At 63.0% G+C, this 19,715-nt stretch overlaps 2 protein-coding genes across 2 annotated transcripts in view; both read right to left on the bottom strand.

Annotated features, from left to right (window-relative positions):
• PTPN23 (protein tyrosine phosphatase non-receptor type 23) overlaps positions 1 to 5,037 on the bottom strand; it is a 17,600-nt gene extending 12,563 nt beyond the window's left edge. The window contains exons 1-4 of the mRNA XM_074157654.1: positions 4,954 to 5,037; positions 2,037 to 2,111; positions 731 to 858; positions 46 to 122 (exon numbers count right to left, since the gene is read on the bottom strand). Of these exons, the coding sequence (XP_074013755.1) occupies positions 46 to 122; positions 731 to 858; positions 2,037 to 2,111; positions 4,954 to 5,037 (364 nt within the window). The remainder of the gene's footprint in view (positions 1 to 45; positions 123 to 730; positions 859 to 2,036; positions 2,112 to 4,953) is intronic.
• Positions 5,038 to 6,593: 1,556 nt separating this feature from the next.
• On the bottom strand, positions 6,594 to 19,065 carry MYO1G (myosin IG). Its single transcript, XM_074157792.1, has 22 exons — positions 18,971 to 19,065; positions 17,540 to 17,748; positions 17,356 to 17,449; positions 16,459 to 16,624; positions 16,321 to 16,374; positions 15,297 to 15,392; positions 15,089 to 15,205; positions 14,186 to 14,392; positions 13,963 to 14,108; positions 13,237 to 13,351; positions 12,593 to 12,763; positions 12,447 to 12,517; positions 11,520 to 11,594; positions 11,287 to 11,419; positions 10,449 to 10,615; positions 10,162 to 10,369; positions 9,279 to 9,502; positions 8,182 to 8,326; positions 7,989 to 8,093; positions 7,779 to 7,892; positions 6,854 to 7,008; positions 6,594 to 6,750 (listed from the first exon to the last, which is right to left on the bottom strand). Exons 1-22 carry the CDS (start codon positions 19,063 to 19,065, stop codon positions 6,594 to 6,596), a joined length of 3,024 nt encoding a protein of 1,007 aa, XP_074013893.1.
• Between the last annotated feature and the right edge of the window lie 650 nt (positions 19,066 to 19,715).

Here is a 19,715-nt window from a genome sequence, read left to right as displayed (position 1 = left end):
GGGACACCCCTCACGCCCAGGGCAACCGGTCTCCCAGGCCCTTACCCAGGTTGTAGAGGATGCAGGCCTGCTCATACTTGATGTCCTCATGAGTCACCGTCTTGCCCGAGAAGATCTCGGTCCTGTGAGGAGAGAGAGAAGGCTGGTTACAGGCTGTAGATGGAGGTACCGATGTTCCTGGCCACGGGCCAGGAAAAGGATTTGTCAGGAGACAAGCTCCCTCGGGGGTTTAGAGAAAGGTCCCTCCTGCCTGGCATCACACTGGACATCGAATCAAGGCAGTGGGAGCTGGTGGGGCGGTGTGTTTCCACGTGGTGGGCCTGTTTTGGCTCTGTAGGCACACAGGTAAGCAACTCTGCCACCCCAGAGGATCTCAGCACTGTCCCCTTGCACGGTGACACTGGCCTGGCTTTGCCCTCTGTCTCCTCAGAGCCAACTGTGTTGCCTTATGGCTTGGCTTAGATGTTCTGCCAGATCCCCAGGGCAGGACACCGTGTCCCAAGGGGTCCCCAGGACACCCCAGTGCCAGCCAGGTACAGCTGCTGGGCTTCAGGGAGGAGTGTATCGGATGCCAGCGAGGGATGCGTGCAGGGAAGATGGAGCAGTCGCTCTGTTTTGGGTCCACCTCCCAATTTTCAACCTCCCAGCATTTCAGGATCCGCAATCCTCCACCCGCGAGGCCCCAGTCCCACGCTGAGGAGAGGGCATGGGGGAAGAAGCTCCTCCTCACCAGGTGATGGGGACCGCCGCCTCCTGCTCGGCGCCCATGGGGATGCGGCTCTGCAGGTAGTGGAGTTGGCCGAAGTATTTCCGCAGCGTGCTGCAGCCCTCGAAATCCCTGGGCACGTTGACAGCGCTCTGGAAAGGAGAGAGGAAGGGGAAGAGTATGCCCTGAGGACAGGACCATGCTCACGGGTAAGGTGCCAGGCAGGAAAAGAGCCTGCCTGGTTTGTGGTGAGATCTGTGGGTGTGAGGGGATGGCCAGAGCTGGGCATCGGCCGGCTTTCCCAGGATGAAGTGGCCCCCTCAAGGCTTTACGGAAAACACCTGCGTAACGCAGCTGGAAAAACAGGTCTGTGCACCTAAAAATGAGGCTGGAGGGAGCCGCTTTATGGATCCAGAGCAACCGGTTCGGGGAGGAACAGTCTCCGCTCTCCCCAGCACAGGCTCCAGAGGGTGAAATTAACAGGGAGGAATTTGGGAGTGAAGGAAATGGGGGTGACCCGGAGAGGGCACGGGACCCACTGCTACGGCAAAGCGGTGCTGGGAGAAGGAAGGGAAGAGTGGGAGACTCTGGAAAGGTTTCCCAAGCTCCTGCTTTGGGATTAAGCCCATGGGCAGAGGCCAGAGCTCCCCAGATCCCGGGCTGGGGGTGTTTAAGCCCGCACCCACCACCGCTGTGCTTTGGAGACGCTGGTGAGATGACCCCGATGCCAGTACCACCAGTTATTCCAGCTCTACCCTGCGGATCAAGTTTACGGCCTCGCTACAAAACCATTGCACGGCACAAACTGGCACTGGTCCCAGCTCGAGGAGAGTCTCTGACCATCTCCTGCTGGTTTTACCCCCCGTGTCTCAGCTGCCCAGGGCCAAGGCTGTCTCCAACCTACTCATCGCCCCCCCCAAATTGATGACCCCAGTGACTAACACAAGTATCTGAACTCTGGAGGCAAGAGCAAAGGGGTGATTTATTCCCCGCGAAGACCTCAGGCACCAGCCCAACTGGACAAAGTGACTCCTTCCACCCATCAGGGAACTCGTATTCAACACAAAACCCCCCAAATTCAGGGAAGCGGATACAGCAGAGCCCCAACGCCCAACTCCAGCACGCTCCTTGGGAAGCCAGAATCATCTGGGGAGCCCAGGATGCAGCCTGGCTGCCAAAAGCCTCATCCGTGGGCCACTGGTGAGGAAGAGGAGCAGCCGCTGCCATGCACAAGCACAGCTGCCAGTCCAGAGAGCTCCTACTCTCCCCAGTTTGGCTCTGGGAGGTCACACCGGGGATACGAGCGATTTGGGACAGAGCCTGGCTTTACCTGCCGGAGCAGCTCCAGCTTCCGCAACTCCTCGTTGTAGTTCTCCGGGTTCTCCCCATAGTTCTTCAGGACAAACTGGATGAGGAAGAGAGGGGTGAGAGCCTGGCCCTGTCCAACACCCACCTTCCCAGCCCCGGAGCTACAACTGGAAAGCCCAGAAGAAGCCCCTGCGGCAGATCTGGCAGCATGAAGGGGCAGGTGCTGGCTCGGGGCCTTGCATCTCCTGGTTCGGAGGTTGTTTGCTCCCCCAAAACCCCCCCAAATCTTGCCCAGCTCCTGCTGAACCTCAGCTTAAAGCAAGGCCAGCGCACAGGGTCCTGCAGAGACAACAGCCAGGGGTCAGACATGGATCCGGCACGTGCCAGGAGCCACTGGGGACCTCGGAATTGGGGTGGAAAAGCCGGAATCAAGCAGCTGTAAGCTCCTGAGGAGTCACCAGCGAATGGGACAGACTGAACTGAAGTCACTCTGGATTTGTGACCAATACCCTTGGATGAAAGCAGAGCCCCTTGGTGACCATCAGAGGGTGAATGTCACACAAAACAGAAATGAAAGCGGGTAGTGCGTGGTGACGCCGAACAGCACGGCACCACAGCCCCTGCCGGAGGCTCCCGTGTCACTGCGGAGAGGAGCTGGAGCCAGGGCTTGGCCAAAAATGCTCCAGCGTCCCTGAGAAAGACCCTCAGTGACAGCTCTGAGGGGACAAAGCTCCCCAAACCTGCCTCTAGCAAGGGTTTCGAGATCGCTCGGATCCAAGCATAGCTTGGGATCCTCCAAAGGTCCAGGCAGGGATTCATCCAACCTTCCCGGCAGCTGTAAAGGAGAGCTGGGGACCCACAGCCCCACTCTGCCCCAGCTGAGGGAGACACCGGGGGCTTGATCCACCCCAGCAGCTGCCAGGCTAAGGGAGGTTGGGGACATTTGAGGGGCTGCCCACACCCTCTGTCACCCCATGGCACCACTGGCACTTGCAGGCAGACACAGCGGGGCCGGAGCCACGCCAACGGCCGCCGCACCTTGTCCCGGCCGGCACCGCATGACTCAGCTCGATGATCCCACAACACCTTCCTCCTGGCACAGGGACATCCCCGCCACCGTAACGCCGCTGCTGGGGTCCAACAGGACACCAGCACCCCAAAAAACAGCGGGACAGGAAGTGGGTGGTGACAGAAATGCAGGAGAACCCCCCCCCCATCCTCCTTCCACATCAATAAATCATTATTTTCATCTGTAGGCGGCACTAGAAAACACCAGTCATAGGTGGAGCTTGTTTACAGCTGCTTAATTAAGTGCTTCACCTCCCTTAAGCCATCAGTTTGGTCCCCATCAGGGCAGCAAGGGCAGGTCATGTCTCCCCGTGGCCTTCGGTGGCCACCGGCAAGGAAGGAGCCCATCACCTCGCACCCACCGTACTCTCAGCCTTTTTCTGACGGCGCCACGAAGGGATGGGGGCTTTTAATTGACTGACAATCAGTCAGCCTGGGCTGCCGGCAGCGAGAGAACCAGTTCCTCCCTCCTTGGTTCCCTCTTTTTACAGGAGATCGGAGGCAAAGGAGACGCGAGGGATCGGCCATCACCGACCCGGACCTCCTAACGACACCCGTCACAGCATTAATAACGGCGGAGGCTCAGGGAAGGGTGGCTGCAGCGTAGGGACCAAGGAGTCAGCATAGTCACATGCGGTGGGGACAGACTTGCCAACTCACCGCTCATCCCCGAGCTGAGCAAGGCTCTGCCCTGGACGGGGAGGGCCCCAGGGACTCTCCCCTCCCCAAACTCTGTGTCCCCCAGCAGCTCCCGCAGACCCCAGCCGATGAGGAAGGTTCCGCTGCCCAGAGGAAGCAGCAAAGCAAGTGGGGCCAAGCCACGGGTCACGACTCCCTGACCCATAGCCCCCCGCCCCCCCCACTTCCCCAGATATAACTCCCTGCCACGCCAGGGTCCCCCAAAAATTCCTCACCTGCACTCCCCTTTCCTGTGCACCCCAAAGACTCCCCACACCCCAAACACCCCCCCATGGAGCCCCCGACCTCCCCCTGCCTCACACTCCACACACTCGCCTCCCTCACAGACACACCCCTCTACACAGAGCCCCTTTTCTTCCCTTAAGCACTCCTCATCCTCACAGGCCACACACACCCCTCACGGAGCCCCCCCAGTCGGCCTCCTGCCCCACACCCCAAGCACCCTCCTCTCCAGACCCCCGACACCCCTCACAGACCCCCTTTCTCTCCCTCCCCACCCACCCCCCCAAGCGATGTTCCCCCTCACAGACACCCCCCTCATCTCTCACAGACCACCTCCTCCCCCTCCTCAGCGCCTCCTAAGGACTTGCGTCCCCCCACATCACTCTCTCCCCCTCCCCACCACTCCCAAGCACTGTCCCCCCTCAAAGATAACCCCCCTACATCCCAGACACCCCCTTCCTCCTCCGCAGCCCCCTCTAAGGGACTCCCCCCATCTCACAGAACGCTCTCCCCCTGCCCACCCCCCCAAGCACTGTCACCCCTCACAGATCTCCCTCACCTCTCACAGACCCCCCCCCTCCCTTCTCAGCCCCACTCTGAGGACTCATTTCCCCGGACAGACACCCCCTCTCCCCCTTCTCAGCCCCTTCTAAGGACTCACCCCTCCACACAGACCACTGTTTCCCTTCCCCCTCCCCCGCCCCCGCCACTTGATCCCCTCACAGACAGCCCCCCACCTCTCACAGACACCTCCCCTCCCCATCCTCAGCCCCATAAAGGATTTTACCCCCTCACAGACCGCCCCCCACCTCTCACAGACCCCCCTTTCACCCTCCTCGCCCCCTCCCCCTCACAGGCCCCTGCCGCCCCGCCCCCGACAGGCCCCTCCCGCCCCCTCCCCCGGGCCTCTCGGCGACCCCAGCCGCCTCCCCCCGACCCCCCGGCCCCACCTTCTTGACGGCGGCGTTGAAGGCGAACTCCCCGGCCTCCTTGAGGTCGAGCCAGATCATGGGCATGCGGGGCACGGCCTCCATCCCGGCCTGCGCCCGCCGGCACCACCCGCCCGCCGGAAGCGCACCCGGCGCCTCACGGGAAACCGAGTCCTCCCGCCGCCCCGCCCCTTCCGGCGCCGTTACCATGGAGACGCCCTGTGGCTCTCCCCCCCCCCGCGGCGTGGTTCCCATGGCGACGCCCCGCCTGCCTCCCGGGGGCGGAGCTTGTAGGCAGAGCAGGACCCCGCCCCCTGAGGCGGGGCAAAGGCTATTCCCATGGCGACGCCGCGCTCACTGATAGGAGGAGACGGCTGTTCCCATGGCGACGCTCCGCCTCCGGGTCGGGGGCGGGGAGGGGGAGGCGGGCGGTTCCTATGGCAACGGTTGCACCCACTCAGGCCTGGGCCTGGTGCAGGCCGGAGGGGAGCCTCAGAATAATAATGTTGGGGTTTTTTCCTATCATAACTCATTAATTTAATTGTTTGATGAGTTCTGGCACAGGACGAGCTCTTCGGCTCGTTAGGGGCTTCCCGAATCCCACTGGAATGGCAGCCACCTTCTGCCACCCCTGAAAAATCCCCATTTTCCCATCCATCCATCCATCCATCCATCCATCCATCCATCCATCCCATCCATCCATTCGATTCATTGCTCCCAGGGCCACGGGGACACCAAGGTCAGGGACATGGGGACACTGGGACACTGAGTGTCAGGGACATCAGGGCCTGGGGACACTAGGGCCATAGACCCCATCCCAGCCCTTCCCATCCATCTCCCCCCATCCCACCCCACAGATCCCACCTCACCCAACCCCATCCCATAGATCCCATCCCACCCCACAGAACCTCCCCCCCACCCCATCCCATTGATCCCATCCCACTTCCTTCCATCCATCCATCCATCCATCCATCCATCCATCCATCCATCCCTTCGATTCATTGCTCCCCGGGGCATGGGGACACCAAGGTCAGGGACATGGGGATATCAGGACCCAGTGACATTGGGACACTGGGTGTCAGGGACATCAGGGCCATAGATCCCATCCCAGCCTTTCCCATCCATCTCACTCCATTCCACAGATCCTACCCCCTACCCCATCCCATAGATCCCATCCCACCCATCTCACCTTACTCCGTTCCATAGATCCCATCCCAACCCATCCGTCTCACCCCATCCCACCTCACAGATCCCACCCCCCCACTCCATCCCATCCCATCGATCCCACCCCACCTCCATCCATCCATCCATCCCTCCCTCCCTCCCTCCATCCCTCCTCCACCACCCCATTCCCACCCCACCTCCATCCATGCTCCCATCCCAGCCCTACTGCTGAGGGAACCAGGCTGTGGGGCAGTTTTTGGGGGGACCCCAGTGCTGCTGGAGGACCTGAAGGTCCTGGCCGTGCTGGGGGTCCCATCCAGCTCTTTATTCCCAGTGCACACAGAGGCTTCAACATCATCCCGGGGGTGGGACACGGGGTTGGGGAACACACGGTTGGGAGTCACGGGGCTGCAGTGGGGTGGGGGGTCCTGAGCAGAGGTCAGTGGGGTGGGCAGAATGCAGACAAGGGGGGTGATGGTTGGTGGCCCCCCAACTCCTCATCTCCCGGGCCAGTAAAGCACGAAGCCGTCACGGCTCTTGCCGAAATCGGGGGTGGCCGCGTCCAGCCGCGTCTCCACCGTCAGCAGCCGCCGGCGGCCACGAAGGCTCAGCTGGATGCAGTCGGAGACACGGATCTGCAGCTCCCGCTTGGTCCTACAACATCTCACCATCAATAGGGGGGTTCTCAGGGTGCCAGGACCTCCCCCAAAATCCTCAGCCCCCCCTCAAACCCTCAGTTTCTGCCCCCCCAACTCACGCTCGGCAGTGGTCCAGGAGGATGCCCACCAGCTCGCCCACCCGGTTGTCCCCCGCTGGCTGCGTCTTGTGCAGGCACACGGCCAGGTCCTCCTGGCTCTGGGTGTGGAAGACCACCAGCTGCGCCCGGCAGCTCGTCACGCTCAGCCCTGTCACCTGTGGGGACATCTGGGTGTCACCCCCCGCAGCCACGGCTCTGTGGCGGTGGGCTCAGGGACATGGCATGGCCAGAGCGGTGTGGCCAAGGCACCACAGCCAAGGGACCATGGCCAGTGCGGTGAGGACACCATGGTGGGGACAGTATAGCATGGCCAGCATGGTGGGGATAGCACAGTGGGGACAAAATGGCACAGCCAGTGTGGCGGGGAGAGTGTGGTGGGGACAGCATGATTGGGACAGTACGGCATGGCCAGCATGGTGGGGACAGCATGGCACGACCAGCGTGGTGGGGACAGCACAGCATGGTCAACATGGTGGGGCCAGCGTGGCACGGCCAGTGTGGTGGGAACAACGTGGTATGGCCGGTGTGGTAGGAACAGTGTGGTGGGGACAGCATCTGGGGACAGCGTGGTGGGGACAACACAGTATGGCCAGTGTGGTGGGAACAGTGTGGTGAGGACAGCATGGTGTGGTTGTCATGACACGGATGTCATGGCACTGCCAGTGTGGTGGGGACAGTACGGTGGGGACAGTGTAGCATGGCCAGCACGGTGAGGACAGTGTGATGGGGACAGCATCACACCTCTGTCTCAGGGGACTTCACCGTGCCAACACGGATGGCCATGGGGACCACGGAGGGGTCTCCAACCTCCGGGTGGGAGCAGGGCAACCAGGACACCTGGGTCCCCCTGACCCAGGAGAGGGTGTAAGGGGTGGCCTTGCCCCTCCCATGCTCTGGGGACACCGGTGGGGCTGGGGACACTCACGGTGCTGAGGGGCAGTGCCCGCATCACCCGGTACTGCTGCCGGGGGTCCAGCTTGTAGACGTGCTGGTCCGTCACCAGGATGGCCCGGTCCCGGCTCTTACCGAAGCGGTTGATCTGTGGGGACGGGGATGGGGACAGGGACAGGTGAGGGGACACGCCGGGGGTGTGTGTGACACAGACGCGGTGGCCGGGCAGGACCTCCCCCCTCACCTTGCGGACGTGGCAGGAGAAGAGGACGGAGCCGAAATGCACCTTGTCCTTGAGGGTCTGGACGCGGCGGGCGAAGGGCAGGGCCAGCCCCGGGTTCTCGCTGGGCTGTGGGGAGACACGGCGTGGGGACAGGTTGACATCCTGGGGGGGTGGTGACATCCCAGGACACCTCAAACCCACCACCAGCCCTTACCAAGGAGAGGTAATCCCGCATCCAGCTGCGCTGGCAGCCCCAGTCTTTCCGCAGCCCCCCCAGCGCCTCCATGGCGGCCACCTTGGCCCGGATCTGCCCCATCTCCGAGGGGGGAATGTTCTTGACGATCTGCCGCGCTCGCCACCTGCGGCAGGGGGGACACGGTGACCTCACGTCACCATCCCACACCCCCCTCCCACGTGTCACTGTCCCACATCCCCAACCCATGTCCCTGTACCATATACCCATCCCACATTCCCTTCCTGTGTCCACATCCTCATCCCATGTCCCCATTCCTGTCCCTGTCCCCATCTCACACCCCTATCCCATGTCCCCATCCCTGTCCCACATCTCCATTCCATGTCCCCTTCTCATGTTTTCGTCCCATGTCCCCGTCCCATATTCCCACTCCACATCCTCATCCCATATTCCCATCCCACATCCCTGTCCCACATTCCCATTCCCCATCCCTGTCCCTGTCCCACGTCCCCGTCTCACACCTGTGTCCCAATCCCACATCCCCATCCCACGTCCCCATCTCGCATCCCTGTCCCCATCCCATGTCTACATCCCTGTCCCATGTCCCCCTACCCATCCCACATCCATGTACCCACGCCACATCCCCATCCCTGTCCCACATACCAACATCCCTGTCCCATGTCCCCATTCTCATCCCACACCCATGTTCCCATCCCTGTCCCATGTCCCCATCCCTGTCTCCCATCCACACCTGTCCCATGTCCCCACCCGTCTCCCATCCACACCTGTCCCATGTCTCCATCCCTGTCCCACATCCCAACATCCCTGTCCCACATCCATGTACCCACCCCATGTCCCCATCCCTGTCCCATGTCCCCATCCCTGTCCTACATCCCCATCCCACATCCCCGTCCCACATTCCACATCCCTGTCCCACATCCCCAACCCACATCCCCATCCCACATTCCCGTCCCACATCCCCAACCCACATCCCTATCTCCATCCCACATTCTTATCCCATATCCCCATCCCACGTCCCCATCGCACATCCCTGTCCCACATTCCCATCCCTGTCCCACATCCTTATCCCACATCCCGTGGTGGGACCAAGCCGGTACCTGCGGAAGAGGCGCTGGCTGCCCTCCTGGAAGCGGGCCAGCACGGCCGGTGGTTCCGGCCAGGCCACGCTCTTGCCGTAATCCGGGAGGGAGCGGACGGCCTGGAAGCGGCGCAGCAGCTCCCGCAGATACTCCTTCACCTTGTGCCGCTTGTAGTAGGCCATGATGGTGTAGGCGGCGCGCAGGTAACGGCAGCGCCGACGGGCCAGGGCGCCGCGCCAGGCCTGCCCCACGCCGAGGGTCAGGGCGGGCGCTGCCCCATGGATCCCACCCGCCGGAGTGTGGTCGGAGCATCACAGCTCCCGGGGGGGGGCCCCCCAAAATGCTGCTCGGAACCACCCCAAAACTCCCTGGTGCAGCCCATGCTCCCTCCTCCCCCTGCCCCACGTCCCACCCTACGTCATGCCCCACAGCATGCCCCATCCCCTGCCCCACATCACAGCCCATACCAAACCCCACCCCATGCCCTACACCCTGCCCCACGTCACACCCCGTGCCATATCCCACGTCACAGCCCTGCCCCGTGTCCCACCCCATGCCCTGCCCCACATCACACCCCATGCCCTGCCCCACAGCATGTCCCATGCCACATGTCACACTCCATGCCATGCCCTGTGTCCCATCCCCTGCCCCACAGCATGCTCTACACTGTGCCCCACACCAAGCCCATGCTCTGCACCATTCTGTACCCCACCCTGTGCCCCACACCCTGCCCCGCACTGTGCCCAGAGCAGCCTGCCACCCCACATCAAGCCCCCCAGCGCCAGCAGCTCCCCGTGCCCACTGGCCCTGGGGCCATCTGGGCATCGAGGTGTGTCCCCCTCCCTCCCCATGTCACCCCGGCAGAGCTGAGACCCAGCCAACTCATGCCGCACATGCCCACCTTCTGCAGCAACAGGACGATGATGGGGATGAGCTGCGCCCGCTCCTGCTCGAGGGAGAAGAGGGTACGGGGCGTGCGGATGAAGACCTTGGTGTGGCCATAAGCCACGTCGTCCTGGAAGCCGTGCTGCTCCAGGAGGGCTTGCGTGGCCTCCCGGTCGCTGGCCATCAGGTGGTTGGGCCAGGTGTACTCGCAGGTCATCTTGTACCTGGTTGGGAGCAAAGGGGGAGTGGATGAGGGGGTGCAAGGGAGTGCTGGGGGGCGTCAGGGGGGGACACGGGCCGTACCGCAGGAGGAAGCGATCGTAGGGCTGGCGATAGGCAAAGCCGGCGCGGCGCACGCGGACGTTCTCCAGTAGCCCCAGGTAGGAGACCTGGTGGCGGCAACGCTCCTCGTCGAAGAGGGTGGGCGACTTCTGGTCGTTGGGTTTGATGCAGCGCACGTAGTAGGGCTCCTGTGGGGACACGGATGGGGTGGCATCATGGTGGCACCCGCCAGTGGCACTGAGACCATGGGTGTTCTGGGATGGGGGGCTCTGGGCAAGCAAGGTGGGACAGGGACAGGAGGGCTCAGTGGCTTGGGGACATGCCAGCCTGGCACAGGGACATTTTGGCTCACTTGGGGACATGCCAGGCTGGCTTGGAGACATCTTTGCTGGCTTGGGGATATGCCTGGCTGGCGTAGGGACATCTTGACTCACTCAAGGACATCTTGGCTGGCTTAAGGACATGCCATTCTGACACAAGGACACTTGACTGGCTGGGGACATGCCAGGCTGGCACAGGGACATCTTGGCTGCCTTGGGGACACGGCAGGCTGACTCGAGGACATCTTGGCTGGCTTGGGGACATGCCAGGCTGGCTTGGGCACATGCTCAGGTGGCTTGCGGATGTGCCTGGCTGGCACTGGGACATGTTGACTGACTTGGGGACATGCTCATCTGGCTTGGGGACATACCAGGCTGGCTCAGGAGCATGCCCATGTGGCTTGAGGATGCCCAGCTGCCATGGGGACACACCAAGATGGGTTGGGGATGTGCCCAGCTGCCATAGGGATATGTCAGGTTGGTGCAGGGACATGCCAGGCTGGCACTAGGGACACGTCTGACTGTCCCCGGTCCCCTACCTTGGAGGCGAGGTTTTCCACCAGGGCCACAATGGAGTTCTTGAAGAGGGTGCCAGTGGTCAGCGGGCGCTTGGTGACCTCGGTGATGCTCTGCTCACCGTCGGGCCACATGGCACGTAGTACAGGGTCCGCACTGGGGACAGCATTGGTGTGGGGCTGGCAGCACCAGCTGCCCCCCTCCTACCCCATGGCTGTGCCACCAGCCCCCAAGCTGTGTCCCGTGTATCCCCAACCTGTTGTAGAAGAGCCGTTTGAAGTCCTGGAAGAGTGTGTCTTTGTTCTTGTCCAGGAAACCCTCCACCGAGTACCTGAGGGACAGGGACACCGTGTTGGGGGGCTCCTCAGCCACCTTGGGGTATCCTGGGGGGAGCTGCACCTTGAAGGACCCAGCCTTTTCTCCCTGGGGTGGGACAGGGGTTGCCAGGGGCCTCCAACTCCATGCAGAGGTGACATGTGGCCCTGGGGGCATCCATGGAGGCCAGGGGACTGTGGGGTTCAGTGCTCATGGACACAGAGTCCCCCGACCCTGTCCTCACTCTCCCCGGGGTATGGCATGGCATGTCCTACACAGCCTATCCTACTGCACGTGGCCTTTGGGGACCTCCCAGACCCCATGGACCCCAATGGTCCCCCAAATGGCGTCCCATGGTCCACCAAGGCTACCCATAGTCCCCCAAAGGGCCCCTATGGCCCCGTGGCCCTCCATGGTTCCAAGTGGCCCCCCATGGTCCCTCATGCCCTCCCAAGGTCTCTTATGGCCTCAAGGCCCACCATGGTTCCTCATGGTTCTCCATGGCCACTCATGATGTCCATAGTCCCTGATAGCCACCCAGATGTCCATGGACCCAACGGACCCCCCCCCCAAGTCCCTCATGGTTCCCCATGATCCCCACAGCCCGATGGTCCCCCATGACCCCAAACCACCTTCCATTGTCCCCCAAGACCCCCCTTCACGCTCCCACATGGTCCCCCTGGATCTCCAAGGCCCGATGGTCAACCATAGACCTCCAAGAGCCATATAGCACCATGGTCCCAAGTGGCCCCTCATGGCCTCCATGCTCTCCCAAGGTCCCTCATGGTGCCCCACAACCCCATGCCCACCTGATGACACCCGTAGCCCACCATGGCCCCCTCCTACGTCCCCTCAATGTCCCCCTCACGTGACATCTCCAGCGTAGTGCTTGATGCGGAAGTCCCGGTCAAACTCCATGGTCTTGTCTGTGGGGCAGAGCTGGGGAGCAGAGAGGGGTCAGCCCCCAACCTGTGGACACCCTGACCCCCCCACTCCCCCCCCCTCAAGAAGCACCTTGCGGCTGGTGTAGTGGGCGTGGTGGCCAAGGCGGGCGTCCATGGAGGCGAGGAAGAGGGGGTCGGTGACGGTCCCCACGGCCAGGCAGGCCTCATCCAGCAGCGCCAGGATGCCACGGTGTGGCTGCTCCACCAGCTCCACGATGGGCTCGTTGCTGAAGTACTCGATCTGGGAGGAAGGGGGGAGGGAGTGGGCACCCCGAATTGATCCCCTCTGGCACCCCACATCTGTCCAGGTGATGGCATCCATGTCCTCACTACATGAATGTCCTCACTACTTCTTCCCTGTGTCCCCACCACGCTCTGACAGGTGATGTCCCCCATGTCCCCTCCTTGTCCCCTCTGTGCCCTTCTTGCTCAGCCAGATGAAACCCCCTCCTCCACGTCCCCTTAAGCCCCCCATGCTCTGCCAGGTGATGCCACCAATGTCCCCCTGTCCCCCAAGCTCTGCCAGGCGATGCCCCCATGTCTCCAACATGTCCCTCATGCTCTGCCAGGCAATGACCTCCTATCTCCCCCATGTCCTTCATGCTCTACCAGGCGATGCCTCCCTGTCCCCCCCATGTTCCCACGCCCCCCACACTCTGCCAGTTGATTCCCTCATGTCCCCCACATGTCCCCCCATGTCCCCATGCCCCTCACGCTCTGCCAGGCGATGCCCTCCCGCTGGTACTCAGCCTGCTCTTGCCGCAGGATGAGCTCGATGAAGAGCTGCTGCAGCTTCTCGTTGCAATAGTTGATGCAGAACTGCTCGAAGCTGTGGACAGAAGGTCAGCCTGGCCATCGTCACCTGGCCCCACACCATGTCCCCTGCCCACCCTGTCCTGCCACACAGCCCCCTGAGCCACATGGTCCTGCTGGGGACCTCCTGGTCCCATCCCTCTATGGGTACCTAATGGTCCTGTCCCTCCTGAGTCCCATCTCCTTCACATGTCCCTCTCAAGCCCTGTCCCCTCCATATATCCCTTGAGCATCCGCCTCCTGCAACGTGTCCCTCCTGGATCCTGTCACATCCCTGTGTCCTTCCTGGGTCCTGTCACAACCCTGTGTCCTTCCCAGGTCCTGTCACCTCCATGTGTCCATCCTGGGTCCTGTGCCCTCCACGCATCCTTCTCAATCCCTGTCCCCTCCATGGGTCCCTCCTGGGTCCCATCCCTCCATATGTCTCTCCTGGGCCCTGTCACCTCCACGTGTCCCTCCTGGGCCCCCATTCCCCTCATGCATCCCCCCAACCCCTGTCCCTTCCAGGTGTCCCTCCCAAGTGTCCCCCTGTCCCTTCCACACATCGTTCCCATCCCCATGGCCACATCCCTCCCAGGCCCTGCTGGGCCCCTCCATGTGTGTCCCCCTGCTTTGGGGCCAGGTCACCTGTTGGTGTCGAAGATCTCAAAGCCGTAGATGTCGAGGACGCCGATGACGGTGCTCTTGCCGTGCAGGCGGGCATCGTAGCCACGGGCGGCGATGCCGGCGTTGATGCGCCCCACGATCCAGCAGAAGAGCCGCTCGTAGATGGCCTTGGGGACACCAGGGGGGTGGGCACCCAAGGGTGTTGGGTGAAGAGGGAACCCATCACCCCATGTCCCCTCCCTACCTTGGCGCAGGCGTCCCGGGCGTAGGCGGCCTCCTTGGGGCTGTGGCCCTTCTCGATGAGCTCGCCACTGCCGGCCGCCACGGTGCGGCTCAGGAGGGCCCGGCGCAGGCTGTCCGGGGCTGTGGCTGTCAGCTCTGCCAGCGCCGAGAGCTGTGCCGTGTCCTCCACCGCCGCCGTCTCGCCCTCCGCCGAGAACCTGATGTTGCCCTGGGGGGGCCCGGTGTGACACATTGGTGGGAGGGACACCCAGGAGCCCCCGGAAAGGGGATGGGGTGTCCCGGCACTGAAGCCTCCTGCACCCCTGGCTGGGCCATACAGGGCTGCACTGGTTTGTATTGGGCTGTACTGGTTTGCACTGGGCTGTGTTGGGCTGTGCTGGTGAGCGTTGGGCTGAGCTGGGCTGTGCTGGGCCATACTGGTTTGCACTGGGCTGTGTTGAGCTGTACTGGTTAGCACTGGGCTGAGCTGAGCTGTACTGGTTTGCACTGGGCTGTGTTGGGCTATACTGGTTTGTATACAGCTGAGTTGGGCTATTCTGCTTCACGCTGCTTCATACTGGGCTATACTGGTTTGCATTAGGCCCAAACTGGTGTGGGGAGGGTGCGGGTCTGTACTAGTCTACCTGGGCCTGTACCGGTGTGCAGGGGGTTGTACTGGTGCATGATAGTTGTACTGGTGGGGTGGGGCCATACTGGTGGGGGATGCCCATACTGGTCTGCTCAGGACCATACTGGTGTGAGGGGCCATACTGGTCTGCCTGGGGTTGTACTGGTGTGTGTGGGGGGTCCACATTGGTGGGCCGAGGGGTCCAAACTGGTGTGTGTGGAGTCCATACTGGTGTGAGGGGGGACCCATACTGGTGTGTGTGGGGATGTGGGGGGGTCTGTACTGGGCGGCTCTCACCAGGTGCAGGATGGTGGCCAGGATGCGGCGCACGGAGCCCATCTCCTCCGGGGAGAAGCCGATGACTCCCATGGCCTCCTCCACTGCCCGGTAGCCACCCGCATCGTCCCCGCAGGCCTGGGGACATGGGGGGGGGGACACGTGAGGGGCCGGGACCCGTGGGACCCCCCTCTGGGACTCCCCCTCCGGCCCCCCCAGCCCCACTCACGCTGCCCCGGGTGCCCTCCTGGGTGTAGCGGTAGGCAGCGGGGTCCGGGCAGAGGTGGAGGGTGGCCAGCAGCTCCGGTGGGGCTCCCAGCAGAAGCTATGGGGCAGGGAGGGGGGCGTCAGCACCGTGTGGGGGTTGCTGTCACGCACCTGGCCTGTCTGGTGCCATGCTGTGTCCCCCTACCCTGTCCCATCCCATCCTACCCCACTGCGTCCCATCCAACCCCATCCCATCCATCCTGTCCTGTCCCATCTCATCCTTCTCATCCCAACCATCCTGTCCCCATCTCATCCCATAGATCCCATCTCTCATCCCATCCCAACTTTTTCATCCCAACCATCCCACCCCATAGATCCCATCCATCCCACTGAACCTTCTCATCCCATCTCATCCCATGGATCCCATCCCATCCATCCCACTCCAACCTTCTCATCCCATCCCCATCTCATCCCATCAATCCCATCCATCCCACTCCAACCTTCTCATCCCAGTGAACCCATCGGTCCCATCCCAACCTTCTCATCCCATCCATCCTGTCCTCATCCCATCCCCAGCTCATCCCATAGATCGCACCCATGCCATCCCCTGCATCCCATGCCCATGGCATCCCCAGCTCATCCCATCCTGTCCCCATCCCACCAAACCCATCCATCCCACCCACCCTGGAGATCCCACCCATCCTATCCATTCTGTCCCCATCCTATCTCCATGCCATCCATCCCATCCCTCTCTCATCCTGTGATCCCATCCATTCCACCATAACCTCCTCATCCCATCCCATCTCATCCCATAGATCCCATCCATCCCATCCCAACCTTCTCATCCCATCTCCATCTCATCCCATAGATCCCATCCATCCCATCCCAACCTTCTCATCCCATCCCCATCTCATCCCATAGATCACATCCATCCCATCCCAACCTTCTCATCCCATCCCCATCTCATCCCATAGATCACATCCATCCCATCCCAACCTTCTCATCCCATCCCCATCTCATCCCACCCCTCCCATCCCCTGGTTCACCTGGTAGAAGGCGTGGAAGTTCCTCTCTCCTGGCTGCTGCTGGAGGACCCGGGACTGGAAGAGGGAGCAGGGGGTGGGTGCCAGGTAGTGGGACCAGCACCCACCAGGCCATGCCCCACCCATGAGCATCCCCCGCACCTTCTCCAGGAGGTAGTTGTGGATGTGGCCGCCGGTGGGGTCACCCTTGAAGTCGAAGTTGATGTCCATGTACTTGCCGAAGCGGCTGGAGTTGTCATTGCGGTTGGTTTTGGCGTTGCCGAAGGCCTCCAGGACACAGTTGGACTTGAGAAGGACGTTCTTCACCCTGGGTGGCACAGCATGGCACGGCATGGCACGGCATGACTGCAGTGTCACCGGTGGGCATGGGACACAGCACCCCTGGATCCCCCCACCACCACCCGTATGGCCATGGAGTCCCCGGAGCTCCTCACACCACCCCTGTGGGCATGGGACACCCTTGGAATCCCCAGGGCCACCTCACAGGCATGGGGCAACCAGGGGTGCCCCACACCTTCTCTATGGGCATGGGGCATCCCTCGTCCTCCCACACCACCCCTGTGGGCATGGGGCACCCTAGGGCCACCTTACAAGCATAGGGCATCCCTGGTTGCCCCACACTTTCTCTATGAGTTATGGGGCACCCAAGGACCACCCCAAGGGTATGGGGCGCCCCTGGTTGCTCCACATCATCCCTGGTTGCCCCAGATCATCCCTATAGATGTGGGGCGTCTCTGGTCACCCCACACCCTCCCTATGGGCATGGGACACCCTTGGTCCCCCCACACCACCTCACAGGCATGGGGAACACCTGGTCCCCACAGGCCCATGGGGCACCCCTGGTTGCCCCCACACAGTCCCAACAGGCATGGGGCACCCCAGAACCCTCCAGGACAATCCCACAGACGTGGAGCACCCTGGTCCCCCTACCCTGACCCCAATCCCATGTGCCTCCCCCCAAATAGGGCTGGCAGGTCCACGGGGTCTGTGCGCCACCACCCGTCCCCTCCCACTGTGACGCCGTGGGGCTGGACCCACCTCTCCACCTCTGCACGCTGGGTGGGGTTGGTGATGGCGGCGATGTACTGCATGATGTACTTGCTGGCCTCCGTCTTGCCCGCCCCGCTCTCTCCTGGAAGGGACAGAAGGAGCTGGGCGAGGGCGCCCACGCGAGGGTGCCCCCCCTGACCCACGCGCCCCACAACCGCCGCCGTGTCCCTACCCGAGATGACGATGCAGGTGTCCTTGGCGCGGCGCTTCATGGCCTTGTAGGCGGCATCGGCCAGGGCGAAGAGGTGGGGCGGGCGCTCGTAGAGCTCGCGGCCGCGGTAGCGCTCCACCACCGGTGGGCCGTACAGCCCCAGCGCCCGGTACGGGTTCACCGCCACCACCACCTCCCCGATGTAGGTGTAGATGCGGCCCTGTGAGAACCTGCACAGAGAGGGGGCTGTGGGGCAGGCAGGGTCCCCTGTGGGGTGCTGTGCCATGGGGCAGCACCCTGTGCCGTGGGACAGGATGGTGCTGTGCCATGGGGTGGTAACCTGTTCCATGGGGTGACACCCTGCGGGGTGCTATGCCATGGGGTGGCACCCTGTGCCATGGGGCAGGATGGTGCTGTGCCGTGGGGCAGCACCCTGCGGGGTGCTATGCCATGGGGTGGCACTCTGTGGGGTGCCACCCTGTGCCATGGGGCAGGATGGTGCTGTGCCATGGGGTAGCTCTCTGTGGGGTGCTGTGCCATGGGGTGGCACTCTTGTGGGGTGGCACCCTGTGCCATGGGGCAGGATGGTGCTGTGCCGTGGGGCGGCACCCTGCAGGGTGCTGTGCCATGGGGTGGCACTCTATGCCATGGGGCAGGATGGTGCTGTACCATGGGGTGGCTCTCTGCGGGGTGCTGTGCCATGGGGTGGCACTCTGTGGGGTGCTGTGCCATGGGGCAGGATGGTGCTGTGCCATGGGGCAGGATGGTACCCTGCAGGATGCTGTGCTATGGGGCAAGATGCACAGTCTCTGGGGCGCTGTGCTGTGGGGCGGGGTGGTACCCTGCAGGGCGCTGAGCTATGGGGCGGGGTGGCATCCTGTGGGGTGATGTTCCGTGGGGCAGGATGCACGCCCTGCAGAGCCATGGGGCAGGGCTCTGAGTGCTATGGGGCAAAGCCCCACTCCACAGGGCTTAGCCGCCACCCGAGAACCACGCCATGGGGCAGAGCCGTGCACTGTGGGGCTGGGCGGTGCCGTGGGGCAGCGGGAGAGCAGCTCTTCCCACAGGCAGCACCTGCAAGCACCGGAGCGGGCAGGAAACATGGGGGGCCCATGGGTGGGACTCACGGGTCTGCAGCCCCCCTCCCCACACCAGCCCCCCAACCCACCCTGGGGGGCAGACGTGCCTCAGTTTCCCCCCCACCGGCACCACGGCACCGCCCGGATGCTTCCTGCGGAGCCTGGGTTTGGTCCTGGGTTCTTCCGCATCCCCTGGGGGACACGGTGTCCTCGGTGTCCCCACCATCACCGCGACTCCAGGACCAACGTCCCTGCTGCCGGGTGGGTGATGCTGGGAGGGGGGGGTCTGGTCTGGAAGCATCGGGAACCACCGGCACCCACCCACCCTGGCATCGCCCACCCACCCGCCGGTGTCCCCCCCTTGTCCCCATACCGCAGGCGCAGGTTCTCCAGGAACTGCTCCATGGTCACCTCATCCAAGAGGACAAAGTCGGCTTTGCCAAATTCGGGACCCTCCAGCTCAGCCATGCCGCGCCCGCCGCGCCCCCAACTTCCCCCCTCCTGCCCCGGCGCCGGTTTCCTGCACCGCCAACGACCGCCGAGGCCACCGCGCAGGCGCGGTGACAACCCGGTGTCATCGCCACCACCCCACGGGTGACAGTTGGGTGGCCACGGGGTTGGGGATACCCAAATTTGTGGCGTTGGAAGGATGTACCGCCACGTCCCCAGGGTGGGCGCTGAGCGTCACCGCGCCGGCACCCAGCCCCACGGCGAAGGGTGGGCGAGGGGGATGTGTGGGGCAGAGGCGCCGTGGGGCTGAGTCACCTTCAAGCCACCACGCCTGTCCCCCCCCCACCCCCGCTGGTTGCGGTTACGGGGTGTCACTTCCCTCCGGTGCCGATCCGGTGCCTGGTCGCATCCGCTGGGGACATCGCAGTGTCCCCAAACTTGTCACCGTGTGTGTCCCCTTTCCCCATTGTGCCACGAACCCACTGGGAAATCGGTTATTTATTGGGAAATTGGGAAATTTTGGGAGAAATCGAGAAACGGGGAAAATTTCTGAAGGTGCCAGAACCGCCCATTGTCATCCCAGTATCCCCAGTTAAATCCAGGAGCTCTGGGAAGGACAAGCCAAGGTGAGGATCGGCGGAGAGGGGGGAACCCATTGGTATCCAGCT

This window comes from Numenius arquata, chromosome 12 (genome assembly GCF_964106895.1).
Source record: "Numenius arquata chromosome 12, bNumArq3.hap1.1, whole genome shotgun sequence".
Taxonomy (NCBI): Eukaryota; Metazoa; Chordata; class Aves; order Charadriiformes; family Scolopacidae; genus Numenius; species Numenius arquata.
Note: the sequence above shows the minus strand (reverse complement) of the source record. Positions and strands in the feature narration are given on the sequence as shown.